At 39.3% G+C, this 18,473-nt stretch overlaps 1 protein-coding gene across 12 annotated transcripts in view; it reads right to left on the bottom strand.

The window, feature by feature from the left end:
- The window catches only part of BBX (BBX high mobility group box domain containing), a 276,694-nt gene that overhangs the window by 89,249 nt on the left and 168,972 nt on the right, over positions 1–18,473 (bottom strand). For all 12 annotated transcript variants that reach the window (XM_059164248.1, XM_059164245.1, XM_059164246.1 and 9 more), the window contains 2 exons: positions 13,938–14,108; positions 8,104–8,343 (listed from right to left, as the gene is read on the bottom strand). In XM_059164248.1, coding sequence (XP_059020231.1) covers positions 8,104–8,343; positions 13,938–14,099 — 402 coding nt within the window. In that variant the 5' untranslated portion in view covers positions 14,100–14,108. Of the gene's footprint in view, positions 1–8,103; positions 8,344–13,937; positions 14,109–18,473 lie in introns of those variants that run through there.

Below are 18,473 nucleotides of genomic sequence, written 5' to 3' on the forward strand. Positions count from 1 at the left end.
TAATGTAAATGAGCAGTAACAAGACAACATTCATTAGCTCAATCAGAAATATACTGAGCAAAAGCATTAAGAATGTGGGAGAGAGAGAAAAGAGTAACACACAGTTCTTGTCCTTTAGGAATTTAAAGCTTCCATGGAGATGTCATAAATCCACGTAAAGACACTCTTGAACACCAAGTGAAGGCAGAGGCAGAAAGAGCCTCAGGGTATGAGGATGTCTCTCTGTCCTTGGAACTGGACACCTCATCAATCACTTGCTCTGATTCAACTATAAGAAACAACAGAAAAGCTTAATCATTTGTTGTGATGAGGTTATTAGGAAAAGGATTACAGAGAAGGCTGAGTAAGGGAGAAACGGAGAAAGAGAGTATATAGTAAGAAGCAAATAGCTGAGTAAAACCGTTAGCATTCTGGTCAACTATGTGGACTAAAATCCATCATTACAGAATTTTAAGGGCCAAAGAGATGGCCCCATCCATCTGGATCTCTAGGGCAGGGCTCTTCACGCTGAGAGTGAGAGGGAAACTTGTTTTTATCCAGGAACATCAATCATGGGCTATTGGTCCAATCTTGTAGATAAATAACCTCTTGCTAAAAAAAGAGGTTATTCCATTAAAATAAAAATTCACCTGATGGTTTCCATTTTTTTTCTTCAAAATTTCCAACTCCCAACTACCACAGTACTTAATTAGCAATAATAGTAAGTCACCGTTATTCAGTAATGGTTTGAATACACACTCTGTCAAGGTATTTCATCTACCTCATATATGACAGTGAAATTATTATATACCAAAAAACAATACTCCATTTATGTTAATCTTTTAAAAACTGGGTCTCAACATTAAATACCATTCTGAATCCTTTGTAAGAATGAAAATCTGGCCTTAAAAAGCACTTTAATGTAAATGAAAAATATATTAACTGTTCTCCAATGACTTGTTTTTAAGGCGGGGGGGGGGGCACATCTAAAATCCAGTAATATTGCTAGCTATTATTATGATCTAGATTTTCTCAACAAAGTGAAAAGAGAATGGCAAGCCTGGTGAGGTCCAGGAGTAAGGAACACTGGAAATGTCTATATAAATAAAGACAGCTGACTCTGGCACAGATATATGAAATGCCACCATGATTAAAAACAAACAAACAAAACACAACCTACCAGAACCACAAGGAGAGAATATAAAAAAAAAAGTATCTGATTTTTAAAAAACAGATACAGCACATTTTTTATGTTGTGACTCTGTAGGGGTGTAAGTGAACCCTTACATAATAAATTTTGAGACAGCTGTACCTCTTCACATGGGCAGCAGAAATCACATTATACAAGGGTGGGAAGAGGAAAGGGCGAGGCTTGGCAAGTGTCACTAATCTGTACTTTCTTAGTTTGAGGAGCTTTAAGTCTAAAACCATTCATTTAGATAATAAAACTCGATAGCACTATCTGATGTGAATTATTTTTACTAGATACTTCTAATAGGCAGAAAATTAGACTGTATTATGTGGCAGAACATGGAATTCAGTTTATGGTTTTGACAACAAAAATATTTTAAGCTATTCATGAACCTGCATAACTTGCATGCTAAAAGCTAATCTAATAAAAATTATATACTTCAAAAAGTGACTTGAATAAGCAGCCAGGAAACTGTTTGGTTTCACTATGGAAAAGTTATAAAGAAAAAACTGAGTTGGCTGTAGATAAGATTACCTAAAATGGTTGTAAGGATCACCATGGCAACAATAGTTCATTCTCATGTATAAATTTTTTTAAAAGGACAATTTTACTCCCCAATTTAGGTAAACCAGGAGAAAAGTCAGTTTAATTAGCACTAATAAAAAAATCAAATTTTATAATTTCCTTTAAAATGTAATTTTGTTACCTCGGGGAAAAGCAGACAGGGATCGGGGGGGGGGGGGGGAGACCTATCTGCATTTCTGAGAATGTATTAATAAATTCACATGTTAACTAATTTGAATTGTAAAATGTGTAAGTTTTCTTTTTAAAAAAGTGTGTTCGCTAAGGTTTAGTGTTTTCCTTAAACATTTCATACTTTCTCCTTACAAAATAATTTAGAGCATGAATTTATAATTTTTCAAACAGTGCAAAAGGTAATTTTTATCTATATCCCTTGAATGATAACCAATTCTAAACTAATCAAGATTTACTACAGTAGCAACCTACAGGATACTGGTGTATTAGGTCCCTCAATCAATCCAAAAAATTAATACCTGAAACGAACACCAAAATGAATTTTAAGAGACTCAGTTTAAATTCTCCATGTATCACTCCCTGTGGGATCTATTTTTCATTAGAAGCTATGGTTTCCTTATAAAGTCCTTATAATCTTATTTGATTTGGATATTTAAATCTCAATGTTTACTAGCTAACTGGACTGGTGTTTCTGAAATCAAGTAGTTCACTCATTGGGCTGAACGTCTCTCATTAGAGGTTATCAATCACACTGGAGTATCTGCCAAGTTAGGCAAAGGATATAACCGGCTTTGTTGGTTCTGGGGTTTGGGTGTTGCATTTCAGCAGCCCTTCGCTGTGTTAACAGGTCCTAATAAAAATAACTAATCACTTCGTAGAGAAGGATCAAATACAAACAAACTTCAGTTTGCTCATCAAGAAAATGACAAAAACTGCCACTGGTAGAGCATTTTAAGCTTGGTGGAATGCTTGCATATACCGCTTCCTTAACTGCATTTTACTCAACCCCTAAGAGGGCATGGCAGGCATGGCAGGTGGGAACTCAGAAAGGTCTGAGAAGGGGGAAAGCCAAGCCTGAGAACTCAAGCTCTTCTACTATTAACTTGCTTCCTTGGATAAAGTCACTGCACTATTCTGGGCCTCAGTGTCCTCAGCGTCTTCATCTTTTGCTGTCGGGGGGGAAGAAAAAATCTACCTCCTGGGATTATTTTGAGGACTGAATGAACTAGAAATATTTATAGAAGAACCCTGGGCAGAATACAGCAATATTCAAAAACTAACTATTACCATCTCAAAAATAAGCACTTAAGTATTTTTTTTAATACAATAAGAAAGGGGCACCTGGATGGCTCAGTCAGTTAAGCATCAGCTCAGGTCATGATCTCAGAGTTCTGAAACTGAGCCTCAGGAAAGGCTGTAAGGTCAGCAAGAGCCTGCTTGAGGATTCTCTCTCACCTTTCTCCCTCTGCCCCTCCCCCTTTCAGGCTCACACACTCCCTCTCTCTCAAATAAACAAATATAATCTTTAAAAAATAAAATAAATGCAGTAAGAAAGTCCTGATATCTGGAACATGGGACTGGAAAAGGTCTCAAAAACAAGACCTCCCAATGAACCATGGAGTCTTTGGTTTTACTGTCCACATCCCCTCAAAGTAGTGGGGCACCTAGTAAATCATACTCAGAAAATCCCATATAGAGTAAGTCATGTCATTAGATGTAGCCAAGAGTGGCTGACAGAGGACGGCAATGTCAACTAACAGCTGAAGGTGGATCCGAAAGACTGACTCATGGAAAAGCAAAGAGGAAATCCAAAAGAAGATTTAAGAATCAATTACGGTACGGAGAAAAATGTGACTATATCTTAACTGTTCACAAAGATCTTGCCAAATCACAAATTATAAAATAATTATTGTTTGGAAACAATGGTTTGAAATCTTCAAAAACATTCAAAAGGCAATCCAAATGCTTAAAGTAAGGAAGTACATAAACAAAACTTTAAGTTTCAGGATAAATACACAAAATAAAATGTTTAAGGAAACAGCCAATTTCATCTACCTGGAAATCACTTATATGTAACAGCAGTTCTTCAAGGATACTGGAAAAATGAGGTGCTACTCTAGTTTAGTGGTGTGCACGATGCCAAGGCATCGTCCTGTAAGAACACAGACGCTGGTTAAGTGTGGTATGTGTGATGGGAAACAAAAATTCCCTAGAGTTATAATATATGAGGAAACAAGAGTCTGCCTTCTTTGGAGAAGAATCCATTTCTAATAAAGCCAAAGCAATGGAATAAATAGTTCAGTTTTATCTTTAAGAAATACAAAGAATTAATCACTAAAACTCCATGGAGTTTTGTAGTGATGAGTATCTTTCCTAGGGTATTGATGGCAACAGATACAAAAGGCTATTACAGTTACCTTCAGGTTACTTTTATTGCATGTAATTCCATAGCTGTTTTATTGCCATACAAATGAAACTTCCAACTTGTCAGCATGGTCTCATGATTTTTGTCTTACATCATCATTACCTATTAGTGTCCTACATATATCCCAGGCTCAGGGTAAAACAAACTTTCTCGTTCCTGAAACTTATCCTGCTCTTATCCCTGCTTCCACTCTGAATCCTCTACTGACACCCAGGACAGGTTCTTTCAACTCCATAAAGCCTTTTCTGAAATATCCCCACTAATACACACCCCAGCACAAGCAGACTTTTCCCATTAGACCTGTGACATTTTATTGCTACCATTTTTACCATAATTATTTAAACCTCTTAACTTGCAGGCATCCAAGTGAGAATCACATAGTAAAAGAATGCTAGAATTAAACAGGCAACAGTATCCCAGCGCCACAATGTGTGACTGGTCAAGATACCAACTCCAAAGAGCCTTATTAAATCCCCGCTCTGAAGAATGGGGACAATCATAACGGACTTTACGTGTCTGTGCTTCTAAAAAACATCAAGCTTGGAATGAACTAATCAATCAATAAATGCATGCGTTCTGCCTTATGCCTCTCATCCTACAAAAAAGAAGGGAGGGAGTAATATAAAGTCATTCAAAATTGTTTTGACTTTCCAGATCTTCTCCTCTCCTTGGCACCTACTCTACTGTTCCAGAAAAACTATATAGGTGATCTTCTAAACTGACTTGTAAAATGATTAATTCTGATCAGTAGTTTAAATGATAGGCGGAAGGTTTCAGCAATATCCTAGGCAAAAACGAAGATTTCTGTTCCTGTATTTTTAAGAGTGAGAACATACTACATTAAAGGGAAAAGTAAAGTTGCTCCTGCATCTCCTACCCTGCAATCCCACATCAGAAGTCAGAGCCTGGGAACATCCACAACCCTGCACCATCACGCGCATTGCTGAATTTAAAAAAATGACCCACATTATAGCCTTAAGATGGTATTTTTTACATTACTTATAACCAGTTATTGCTCTAATGAGATTCATCAGACAGCATGAAACCCTCATTCAACCTTCCCTTCCCCCCACAATGCAAATAAGTACTGGGCCAACAATTCAAGAAACTGAAAACAAATCCCAGAATGGCTGTTTGCGCTCACCAAATGCACTAAAAGATAATGAGGAGCAAGACAAGCATCACAGAAAGCTTTAACAGGTTAAAATAATAAACCCTTCCAGGCTGTATTACTGATTACTCACTTCTTTTAAGAAAATATCTCTTTTTAAGTATTCACCTTCACACAAAAAACTATCCCGAAAGAAGACTATGTCTTATTCCTATAGAGAACATAATCAAAATCTGGTGTTTGAAATGAAAACGTTACAAAAGTTTTAAACAAAAAAAGACTGCTTGGGTGAGAGAACCTTGCGGAGCCAAGACCTCATTCATCATTAGCAACCACCAACAGACATGGTACACTGAAGCCCCTCAACTAAGCTTTTTTTTTTTTTTTTTTTTAAGATTTTATTTATTTGACAGAGGGAGAGATCACAAGTAGGCAGAGAGGCAGGCAGAGAGGGAGGGGGTAGCAGGCTTTCCACTGAGCAGAGAGCCCATGTGGGGCTCGATCCCCAGGAACCTGAGACCATGACCTGAGCCAAAGGCAGAGGCTTAACCCACAGAGCCACCCAGGTGCCCCTCAACTAAGCTTTTTGTTGCTAAAACTGACGTTGCAATGAAGACAGCACTATTAATACAAAAAGCACCAGCACAATGGCCTGCACCTTAATTTCAAAACCATGTAGTAAACACATTGAATAAGTCAGTATCACTTATGGCTAGAAACCAATTATATCATGATTTTGTAAGTGGCTGAACCCTCCACACCTGACTAGAAATGAGACAGCATTTCCTAACAGCAACTGTAAACAAGGCAGGTTGCAGGGTGGAAGACCCCCCCCCCATATATGGCAGATTGCAGAGGCCACCTGAACAGACTTCATTCCGGGTGCCCCATTGGCAAATACTGTGAGCCTAATTAATTAGTAAGAGATTTCCTGTATGAAAATAATACTTCCTCTTCTTAAAAGTGGCCACCTATTGGGTTTGTAAATTAGCAGTATTTAAGAAAAGGCAAACAATGTACTTGGGACAGGCTGCATGTTATCAAAAAACAGCAATTCAAAACTGAACTCAAGTGTTTAATTATAGGAAGCTAATGTGGTTCCCTATGAGGTTTCAGGTAATTGTTTATTTTATCACATAAGCATAGGACTATAAGAAAAATCTAAGGCTATTTAATGGGAAAATGCTGTTAATTACTATGATGCTAGCTGAAATCTACTGAAACATTTAAAATCATGTAGGTTACTAGAATTGATTTTAAATTTTCCAGATACCCAGGGGACCTGGCTTGCTCAGTCCACTAAGTGTCTGCCTTCAGCTCTGATCATGATCTTTGGGGTTCTGGGATGAAGCCCCACGTGGAGCCCCTAGCTCAACAGGAAGCCTTTTCTCTCTCTCCCTTTTCCCCTCCCCCACGCTTATGCTCTCTCCAGCTGGCTCTCTCAAATAAATAATATCTTTAACATTTTTTTTTAAATTTCCAGATACCATAACATAGTCAAAATCCTATCTTTATTAACAGCCAACTCACAAAGTCTTATGTGATCATTAATTACATAACAACTAGGCTAATCATATACTCTGGATTCAAATATCCTTTAACACTGCATAAGAAATTTTTATGTTCCATGTTAGCCTGTTAAACAACTCAATAAAACCACAGCAATTAAAAGAACTATTTTTTCACATACTGTGATGTCTAATAAAATGTGTCACTTGAAACTCTGTATTTCTGTCCCCTGCTGGTTCTTTTCATAGAACTTAACCAAATGTTTGGGTGGCAGGGGTTTTCATGAGTCAAGACTGTTTGCAAGTTATGATACTGAAGGAACAATGTGAGAATTACTTCTTTCAAGTTTAACCACAACGCTATTGCTTTGCTTTTCCTTCACTTGCTAAATCCATTACACAATACGTTTTAAAAGCATTATGAACTCCCATTAATTTCAGAGTAATTCAAAAACAGACTGGTGGACAATTTTTGAAGGAATTCAGCCCCTGCTGTCAGAACTGATCCAAGTCCCCACTCTGAAGAGCTTTCCTGCAGGGAGTGCTTCTGCCTTCTGCACATGCATGCACATATCCTAACACATCATGTTTCACTGCCATTCATTCCTTCACTGGTTTTAAATTTTCATGCTGCACTACCTACAAAACAGAAATAAATCAAAGTGCATCTCTTAATAACTGTATTTATTACAAAATACAAAATGTTAGAACTGAAAGAGATGTAACTTTTTGCCCAATCTCCTCATTCTAAGAACATTTTAAAAAACAACAAATAAACAAACAAAAAACAGGCTGAAGCCCAGTGATTGATGTAGATACTGTAACAAGGTTACTTAGTGTTAGAACTAGATGAAGACACTTTCTTCCCATGACAGAACTAGAGTAACATAAGATTGTTGTCTTTACCATGGACATTCTGACAGGAGAAGCTGGGTTCCTAGAAACCCCATTCATAATAAATAAATAACTATTCATAAAAATCAGCCCCTTATATCAATCTGGAGAGTATACACAATGAAAAAAACCTGGCAAATGATTACTCTTGGCACCTTCACCAGCATCTGGAAGGTGGACTTGGAATTCAGAAATAGGAACAGCTATTAGGTTTACAGGAACCTTGCTTGAGATTTTGTATTTCTAACAAGTTCCCAGGTGATACTGATGCTGCTGGTCTGAAGATCACACTCTGAGGAACTTCAGGAACAGCTCTTAGGTTTACAAGTTAACACTTGATTTATCCCAGGATTCACCTTTGTGCTGTTACACCGTTAGTAGGGACTCCGTATCTGAAGACTGGAAGTATGGGATTGCTTGCTCACAGCCAACATAAAACCTTGTCATTGTAACCTACCTCCTTGGCCATGTCTGTATATTTCTGCTTTTCCTTTGGATCTAGCACAGCCCACCAATCAGCCAGTATCTTGGTAGCACCTCGGTTATCAAGCCTGGGGTGTTCCTGACGTACAAGGGAGCGATGACGTTTGCAAAACAAGAGAAATGCATTCATTGGTCTCCGGGCTCGCTGTTCTGATGATTCATCATCAGTCTCAACAACATCTTGCTCTAGGCCATCGGCCCCAAGAAGTTGCACCTATTACCAACCAAAACAAAAGCCAGATGTTTAACAAATCCTGGACAGTTTTGCTTTAACAGTTAGTTTTGGTTTTCAAATTGTGTTTTTTTCTTAGCTCCATCTAAACAACTTCCAAATTGGAAAAGAAAATAATCAACAACCACTATTAGTAGTTGGTAACCAACTTACAATGTATTCTGCTTAGTTTCTATAGCAACCTGTGCATGTCTCTATTATAGCACATATTATTATCATGTTATGACTGCTTACATTTTTTTCCTCTCACTAACCAGTGAGTTCTTTGAGGACAAAAGCTCTTTTGCCTTTACAACCACAGCATCTAGCTCAATGTCTGGTATATATATAACATCAGTACTTCACTGCTCAATAAATATAGAAACCCATTCTGCGATATATGGGTCTCAAGAATAACAACATTCACAAAAAATACATGAATATTAGCTGTTTCTCCTCATTAGAAAGTGCTTATCTATAGTTTGTAATATGAAAATGTTTAACATGAAATAGGTAATAAAAATTTAATACAGACTATTCAATGTTTTATGCACACAAGTGGAGCCTCCTACTATAAAAATCAAAACAGACATTTAACATTATTTGAAGGAGGAACTACATAGTTAATATTCACGCTTATAAATATCAACCTTTCTTGTTTACTGAAATACTATGATGAAAGGAATAAATTCACCCAGGCTTAAACCTTCAAAACTGATTCTGAATCCTCCCTTTTCCTAAGCATTTCATTCAACTCGAGGTCTTCAAGAACTTCTACAAAGTGCTAATCCTGCCCATTCCACCTGTGTAATCGTCATTTCCAGTGTCCTAGCCTATAGCCTAGGCTTTCTGCTTCTGATCTCCTACACTGCTTCCTGCACATGGCTGCAGATACCCCTGATCACCGAATCTCAGGATGTATTAGGATTGTTAAATATCTTCTAAAGTGAAAATATGATCCTGTGCTATTTCTTGGAAACAGTGCAACCGTGAACAGAAGTCCAGAAGGCTTATTAAAAGAATCTCTTTAATTTCTTGTTTCACAGTTAAAATCAAGGATTGGTTTTTAGTTGTTAGTAATTGTTAGTCGTTGTTAATCTGCATTATATAGTAGAGCCTAAGTTCTTCAACTTGAGTGGGCAGTGGAATCCCTGGAGGTCTTGTTAAAACAGAGATTGTTATGTCCCATTCCCAGAGTTTCCAATATGTAGGCCTGGAGTGGGCCTTGCTTGAGATTTTGTATTTCTAACAAGTTCCCAGGTGATACTGATGCTGCTGGTCTGAAGATCACACTCTGAGAACCACTACTCTAAGGCAACCACATTCTTTTATACCATGTTTACTGGGCAACTGCTACAGAAACTTGAGGACAAATCACTAGCTTAATCCAACTGGGTATGTTTAAAAGGTCTCTTAAGTTTAATTTAAGTATGACAAATACACTTAATTAACCATTCATTATCTTCAAACAAAATAGTACAATGGAATAATCTTGAAGTCATAGCTATACGATTTAGAAATACATGAAAAATCATTATTGGGAATGAAGGCTATAGATTCAACTTCCCCATTATGTATACAGTTATTAGCAATGATTTGCATTTGGGGGGATTATTTATTTAGCATTCTGAATCTAAGAAGCTATAGAAAACTCAAGGCATAAAAAGTATATTGTGTAGGTTGAAGAAGTAATTACAGTTTTCCTTCAGAAAAGAATAACTTTTGATTCCATTACTAAATTATAAAACTCAAGCCAAGAACTAGAAAAACAAGATAAATAAGACAAGATCCTGGACGAAGGAGCTTACTGTTTGGGGAGGAAAGAAAGATATAAAAGCGAATGAATTAGAAAGCAGTATGATGATGATTACAAGGAACCAGTGTGATAATGAAGCACCAGTGGATAAATGAGAGCACACTGAAGTCTCCCTAGAAAATGTGCTGTCTGAGCTAAATTCTGGAAGATGAATCAGAATGTGTCAGGCGGGCAACAGGGAGATACAGAAAACTAGAAAGGATTAAGGCTCTATGACTACTAACTGATAAACAGTTCAGCAGCACTGGTACATCTAACATTAGAACACAGATCCAGGACATGTGGTTGTAGAAGTAGGTATGGATGTACTTTATGAAGAATGTGCTCTGTCTTACTTTAAAAAAATAAAAATTAAAAAAAATCATACTTTTAATCCTATGAGTAGCTAAAGCCTGTTTAAAAAAAATAAAATCTAGGGACAACATAGGTTATCATATTTTACCACAGATAATTTTGCCAAATATGAATATTAAAAAAAAAATGTTTTCGGAGCATCTGAGTGACTCAGTGGGTTAAGCGTCTGACTTTGGCTCAGTTTCATGATCCTGGGGTCAGTCCTGGGATCCAGCTCTAAGTCAAGCCTCTGCTCAGCAGGGTCTCAGCTTCTCCCTCTTCCTCCGCCCCTCCCCCTGCTTGTGCTTGCTCTCTAAAATAAATAAAATCTTTTTATTAAAACAATATATTATTTATCTATTTGACAGAGAGAGAGAGATCACAAGTAGGAAGAGGTGGGCAGAGAGAGGGGGGTAAGCAGGCTCCCTGCTGAGCAGAGAGCCCAATGTGGGGCTCGATCCCAGGACCCTGAGATCATGACCTGGGCTGAAGGCAGAGGCTTTAACCCACTGAGCCACGCAGGTGTCCCAAAAATAAATAAAATCTTTAAAAAAAAGTTTGTAACTACTACTTACTGTGAAAATTATTTCATTAAATTAACTAACCAAAAAGTAAATACGCAAATGAATAAATAAAATTAAATAAAAGTGAAAAACTGTTTAGACTTCATTTTTTCTTTCACCAGTGGCCAAATAATACCTTGTAACAAATCAACACAAATACCAGACCAGGGTATGGAAACCACAGCTAGATACAATGGAGAGCCATGGGTGGTTGTAAGCATAGGAAAGACATTTCTAAATCTGTATTTTAAGATAACTCCTGTCAACAGAATAGAACATGAATTACAATACCCAAAGTGTAAGCAAACCAAACCAGAGGAACCATTTAAGAGACTATTCCAGCTGTCCAAGTAAGAAAGGAGACAGGGCTCAATGAAGGCCATAATGCAGAGAAAGGGGAAATGAGAACAGAAAGAATACTTATTTATGACATAGAACTAAGAGAGTTGGTGTGCAACTGGACTTAACAGTTAAAAAAAGGAGAGTGCTGGGGCGCCTGGGTGGTCCAGTCAGTTGAGCATCTGACACTTGTTTTCAGCTCAGGTCTTGATATTGAGGTCATGGGATGGAGCCCTGAGTCGGGGTCCTTGCTCAGTGTGGAGTCTGATTAAGACACTCTCATTCCATCTCCTTCAGCCCATCCCCTTTACTCTAAAACAAATAAATAAATCTATGTATTTAAAAAAAAAAAAAAGTAAAGAGTGTTTCTAGCTTCAATGGCAAGACTCCTTCATACACAACAGAGAATGCTTTTTCTCCAATGAGAGAGATGAGATCGAGTGGGGAGCAGAACAATTTGTACCAGAGAGCCTAAATTCAAGGTGGCTGTCATCAGAGAAGTCTTGGTTGGGATAATGAACTGAGGTATGAATACAAGGAGGCAAGACTAGGAAAGTGGATGAGATCACCATGTGTGGACTAAGAAGGGAATTCAATCACTTCATTCTTTCTCTTATTAACTGTTTATTGGGCCACTGACAGGGATGAGGCACTCTTCTAGGTGGTGCAGGTAGAGCCATGAAGCAGAAGAGTGGCACAGACAGCCTTTCATTTGGCAAGGATTCCTCTGGCTGCTCTGCTGGGAAAAGACTGTTGGAAGGGCAAGAGCAGAAGCAGGCAGAGGCAGAACACACTGAGCTGCACCAGAAACGGTGGTGGCGTGGACCAATGAGGCCATGGCGGCCTTGCTAAGGAGAAGTCAAGCTGAGAACACACGTAGGAGGCACGGCTGAGAATCTTCTGATGGCTGGATAGGAGACCTGAGCAAAAGGAGAGAGACCAGGCTTCTGGACTGACCAACATGAAAGCTGGGGGTCCCCACTTACTGAGGAAGGGAAGATGCAGGAAGGTGCAATTCAAAGCTTCATTCTGAACACATACAAACTGAGGCTCTGACCTAAGATCTAAGAGGAGTTATCAAGTACATAGTTGAAACCACAAGTGCAGGGTTTAAGACAAAGGCTCAGATGGCGCGAGAAAGTAAGAAGCCCAGGGAACACCAATACCTGAGGGCAGAATCATGGAGGGGCATCAGCTGAAAGAAGCTAGGAAGCTGTGGCTGGGAGAGAAAACAGAGATCCTGGGACAGACAGAGGAGTGCCTGCTACGGGAGGAGTGAAGCAGGAGACCGCCTCAAGGACCATGGGACGGACACTGTGTCAGAATGATCAGATTGGGATAAACTTGGCAGTTTCCTCACACAGAATTAATAACACTGGTTTCTCTAGAAAAGGAGAGGAGGAGGAAAAGATGGGAAGTGAAGCAAGTGTGCGGGTGAGCAGAGGAAGCTGAAGGAGTCACTTCCGGCAGCCTCCATTTTCTATGTAAAAGAGTAGGAAAAGCTCAGTGAGAGACCATAAAGGGTATCCAGGTAAGACATCTGAGAAACAGGAAAAGCAGAAAAACATGGTTTCTTGGAAGCTGACCCAAGCCTAGAACAAAAGACTGCATGGATGTCAAAGGCCTGAAGAACACTAAATCGTGTTTATAGAAGTTATAGTGACACAAACTATGTACTCACTGATTCTTCTAATGGCCATACATCTATTCAAAACCTGCTCTGTGCTAGGCGCCAGGTCAAACAGGAGGACATTTGGGGCAAGACTTTGCTCTTAACCCAGCTTACATTCTAGTCTGGCAAGAAAGACATACACAAGTACACAGCTAAATACAAGGTAAATGGTAAATGCCAGGAAGGAAACCCCCGAACTTGGAATGCACTGGGTGGGAGAGATACCTGCCACGAGGAGGTCCCATCTCTTGGGGTGGTAGTCCTTGTCCTGAAGGCTGAATGGGGCGGAGGCCAAGACTTGGGAGGAATGTGTGGCTTTCTAAAGTCACCTGCCTGGTTGTGTGACTTTCTAAGAACTGGCTCAAGCATGAGAAGAGAAGGGGGGATGGGGAAGACGGAATGACCAAGGAGGCTTGGTAGGGGTGAGGAATGCCAGATGCCATGAAGGCTGAGGCAGAGGGGAGGGCCTGGGCAGCTCTAAGGCTGCCTTCAAGGTTAGACCGAAGTGGAGGGAGAAACAGGAAAAGCAGAAAACATGGTTTCTGAGGAGCCACGGGGTGGATGCCAGGGGAGCATGACAAATTTTATGAATTCCCCCCACTTCCTCTGCATTTGAGTATTACTATTATCACCGGAAAATCATTAGCTAATTGACAGAAAGACTATCAAAGACAGCTCTGTTTCTGTCTCAACTACTAGGAGGTACAGATACCTCAGGAGTCATCGGTATCTGCGGTAAAAAAAAAAGTAAGCCGAGTAGTTCAAGAGGATTCAAGTTACACAGACTTTTAGAAATGCATCATTCTCACCACCCCTGATCACTGTCGTTTCTGGAATGAACAGTCAAAACTTCTCTATTAAACAGAAGAATTACCTTATCAATATCCTCCTCTTCGTCTTCCTCCTCCTCCTCTTCTGAAAAGTCCAGCAGTTTCTTTGCTAGCAGTGGGTGCCACTGAAGACACTTTCGTTTTGGTCGTTTTCCAGCCCTTTCTCCTTCTGCTGAATGATCTTTATTTCTATTACTGCCTTTCATTACTGTGACCTGTGGTAAGGGAAAAACGGGAGAAACAGAGAGAAATCAAAGTAAATTTGATTAAAATTTGTTTATTTAGCTTCCTTAGCTTTAATTGGATTACAGTTTTAATGACTAAAGTATCTACCAGCTCAGGCATTTACTGGATTCAGTACGAATTCTAAGTACATAATCAAACATTCATTTCACTTGGCTAAATGGAGCTAATAAAATTTGCCTTTTATGAAATCTACTTCCTTCCACTCCATAACTTCAGAACTCAAAACCCAAATAAAGCAGCAGGAGGATTACAAGTTACTGTCACCTGTTCACACTGACTCGGGGTAGGGTTGCTCAAAGTGGTGCATCAGAAGAACGTGAAGAGACGGTACCCAGAGAAGAGGTACTCCCAGAGGTGCCCTCCATACATTCTCCAATGGCTCCTCTTTTATTACAGTAATTTACGTGAATTTCGCATTCTATACTATGATAAATCTGAGCTTGGAGCATTATTAAATAAAATGAATATTTTGTAAGAGTCAAATGTTTTGGATTTTTAAAAAACCGTTTCACAAGATGACACACGATTTTTAAAAACCAGGAGCGTGCAGTCTCCAAGGACCCAGCGCATGAGGTCACGTAGGTCACCTAGCAAGATGAGCATCCTCTGCACCCATCCGTGATACAACAAATTGCAGGCATTCCTGCACCTCTCCATCCCATGGGCACCAGAATCTGGTAACACGGTTTTGCTGCCAGGCTTTTTGCTGTTGCTCTTCCCTTGAGAGGTGGCTGGCTCAAATAGCTAAGCAGTCACCAGCCTATGGACGTGAGAAAATCTTCAGAAGCCCCAAATTCTATGTCACTTTTAGGTGAGTTTAAAAACCAAACAAAACAAAACAAAAAAAGCTTTTTCTCAATGATAAAAACAATACACATTCATAGTTTATAAAGGTGAACATAGCACAAATTAAGGTTCGTATTCTCCATCATACTAGCCCCACAGCCTAGAGATAAACTACACGTCAGTTTCGTATATGCATTCCCTCAGGTTTTTTCCTAGCTTAATAGTTCTCATTCATTCATTTTAAGTAATAATGTACAAATCATTGTTTATAAATACTCATGCCATTCAAATAATGTTATCGATTTACTGAATGGCTCATACGGACAGTTATAAACACAAACACAATTGCTGAAATCACACAAGAGTAGACTTTTGGGTCAGTGTAAGTGTGCATTGGTCTAAATGCTTGCAAAGTAGTATCAATAAATTTGTTATGTCATGTTGCTAAAACTAGGATTTCATAAAGTTTCTAGATTCATCCAGTTCAGAAGCCTTTAAAACAATATAGCATAGGCAAATTTATCTTCTGCCTTCACTGTTTATGGATTTAGGGTCATGCTTAGGTCTTCCTCATTTCTAAATTAAAAAAAATCTCAAACAACTCCTTCCAGAACCTGCATGACTTCATTATAAAAAACAATTTTAATATTTGATCAATCTGTATCTCAGGAGATAGAGATTCTGATAAAGGAGATAAGGGTCTGCCTTATACATTTTTCCCCAAATAACTAGCCAAATTCTGCCAGTGTTATTTATTAAATAATCCAGCTTTCTCCCACTCCTTTGAAATGACACTTTTATCCTACATTAAATTACTAGATCTGTATACATCTATTTCTGAATTCTCTTCTGTTAATAACATGCCCTTCTAACCTGTTTGCCTTTCCTTTGACTAATTTTAAAATATCCTTAGGGACTGTAAAACTGTGTCTTTTTTTATATACAAATATACCAGTAAACATAGCCATTTAGAAATTTTAATTTGCATAAATCATGCTCATCTAAATCAATCCACCTTGACTGTTGCCATTTTGTAATAACCATGGTATATTCCAAAATAAAAATGTATAATGCAATATATTCAATCATTTCATTATTGATAAACATCCAGATTATGTCTTGTGCTGAGTAAAATCTTCATTTTAGTAAGAAAATTTTTAAGTCTTCATTTTGATAAAAATCCTCATCAATTTATCAAATGCTATGTCCAGTCAAAGGAAGGAGGGAGAGCAAAGAAAAGCATGTTCCTATGGTCTTTTTAGCAAGAAACTTCTGAGTATCTGAAATAAGTGTATGCTGCCTCAAAAGTATAGTAAGTTACTGAAAACTCTATAGGGAATTAGTTATCTGGTATGCTCTTAATCAAGGAACAAAGATTTCATTTAACAGTTTTCATTCTATCTACAAATAAAACTTGGCACAGGCAACCCAATTTCCAAAATACCAATGCTATATAGATAGAAAAGAAAACGGTTATTTTTGTGGCTTATAAATCACTTCAGGATGAGCTGCATGAGTGGCAATTAAACCCATATGGGGGTCCCAATATTTTATGAGATAAAACATTTTTTATGGCCTTTTCTTTTCCATTAAAAAAAGTTCCTTTGACATTTCTTATTCTTTTTTTTTTTTTAAAGATTTTATTTATTTATTTGACAGACAGAGATCACAAGTAGGCAGAGAGGCAGGCAGACAGAGGAGGAAGCAGGCTCCCTGCTGAGCAGAGAGCCCGATGCGGGACTCGATCCCAGGACCCTGAGATCATGACCTGAGCCGAAGGCAGAGGCTTTAACCCACTGAGCCACCCAGGTGCCCCGACATTTAGGGGCACATTAAGGCTGGTTGAGTGCTTATGAACTCCTTTAATTTCTGGCTGGGAAACTTTACCTTTCCTTCAATTCTGAATAATCTTGCCAGGTAGGTCATTCTTCATTGTAGTTTCTTCCTTTCAACCCTTTGAATCTATCATGTCACTCCCTTTCTGGCCTGCAAATTATTCTACTGAAAAATCAGCTGATGGTCTTACAGGAGCACCCTCCTGTGTAACTAGTTGCTTTTCTTTTGCTGCTTTTAAGATTCTCTTTATCTTTGATTTCTGACATTTTAATTATGATGTGTCTTGCTATGGACCTCTTTGATTGCATCTGGTGGGGGCTTTCTATGATTCCTAGACAGAAGTGTCTGTTTCCTTCTCCAGGCTGGTGAGGTTTTGAGCTCTTATTTCTTCAAATAAGTTTTCTGCCTCTTTCTCTCTTTTCCTCTGGGACCCCTATAATGGGAATGTAAGTATACCTGATATTGTTCCAAAGGTCCCTTAAACCACCCTCATTTAAAATTTTTTTTTCTTTTTGCTGTTCAGCTGGCATGATTTCCACTAACCTGTCTTTCAGATCACTGATCTGTTCTTCTGCATCATCTAATCTGCTATTGATTCCCTCCAGGGTATTTTTCAATCCAGTTACCATATTCAGCTCTGACTGGTTCGTTTTTATATATTTTTTCTCTTTGTTGAAGTTTTTACTGGGTTCAATCATTTTTCTCCTAAGTCTGTTGAACATCTTTATGACCATTATTAAGAACTATTATTTACCAGGCACACTGCTTATCTCTGTTTCATTTAGTTCTCTTTCTGAGGTTCTGTCTTTCATTTGGAGCATATACCTTTGCTTGACTTTCTGTGTTTGTTTGTATGTATTATCCGTAGGCCACTTCAGTCCCCTGGTCTTAAAGGAGTGACCTTATACAGAAAGTTTCCTGTGGGACCCAGAAGCGCAATACCCCCTGGTCACCAGGCCCAAGTATTCCAGGGGTGTTCTCTGAGTGGGCAGTGTATACCCTCCTGGAGTGGCTAGGCTGTGATAGCTGGCAGAAGGGGCTGGTCCCCAGACTGGCTGGCTACAATTTCCTGCCATGACTACTATGAACACACTAGTGAGTGGGCCCTGACCCCAGTACAGATGACTGCCAAGCCTGACCACAGCTATGCCAGTGGGTAGGACTAGCGCCTGGTGTGGCTGGCTGTGAGACCTGGCCACAACTGCTGCAGCATGCTGGTTGGGGGGGAATGCCTGTCTCCCTGAGTGGCAGCTGCTTGGTGGGGGTTTTGATCCATGTTGAGGCTGTACGTTGGGTACAGCAGGGCAGGGGATGGGACAAAGACAGAGGTCTCTGCCAAGGCCTTTTGCTGAATGCAGGGAGGTAGGATCCACTGGACGGAGATGCCAGTCCTGGACAAGGTTTCTTGCTGGGACAGGAGCTGCCTGTGGGGGGCAGAATGGGTGCCACTTTGCAGGACTACCAGTCCCAGCCAAGGCTGCTCATCAGGGCAGGAGCTGCTTTGGAGGGATGCCTGCTAGAGTGAATCTGCAGAGGAATGTGGGATGGGGGTTGGGGGTTGAATAATGCTTGCCAAGGTAGATGGAGAATATCAGAAATGGCTGCACAAGAGACAGACCTGCTAGGTAGAAAGGAAGAAAGCCCCACCAGGGCTTCCATTCCCAGAGAAATTTCCTGCAATCCTTGTCGCTTTGGCATACACTCTAAAAGTA

Source organism: Mustela lutreola, chromosome 2 (genome assembly GCF_030435805.1).
Source record: "Mustela lutreola isolate mMusLut2 chromosome 2, mMusLut2.pri, whole genome shotgun sequence".
Lineage (NCBI taxonomy): Eukaryota > Metazoa > Chordata > Mammalia > Carnivora > Mustelidae > Mustela > Mustela lutreola.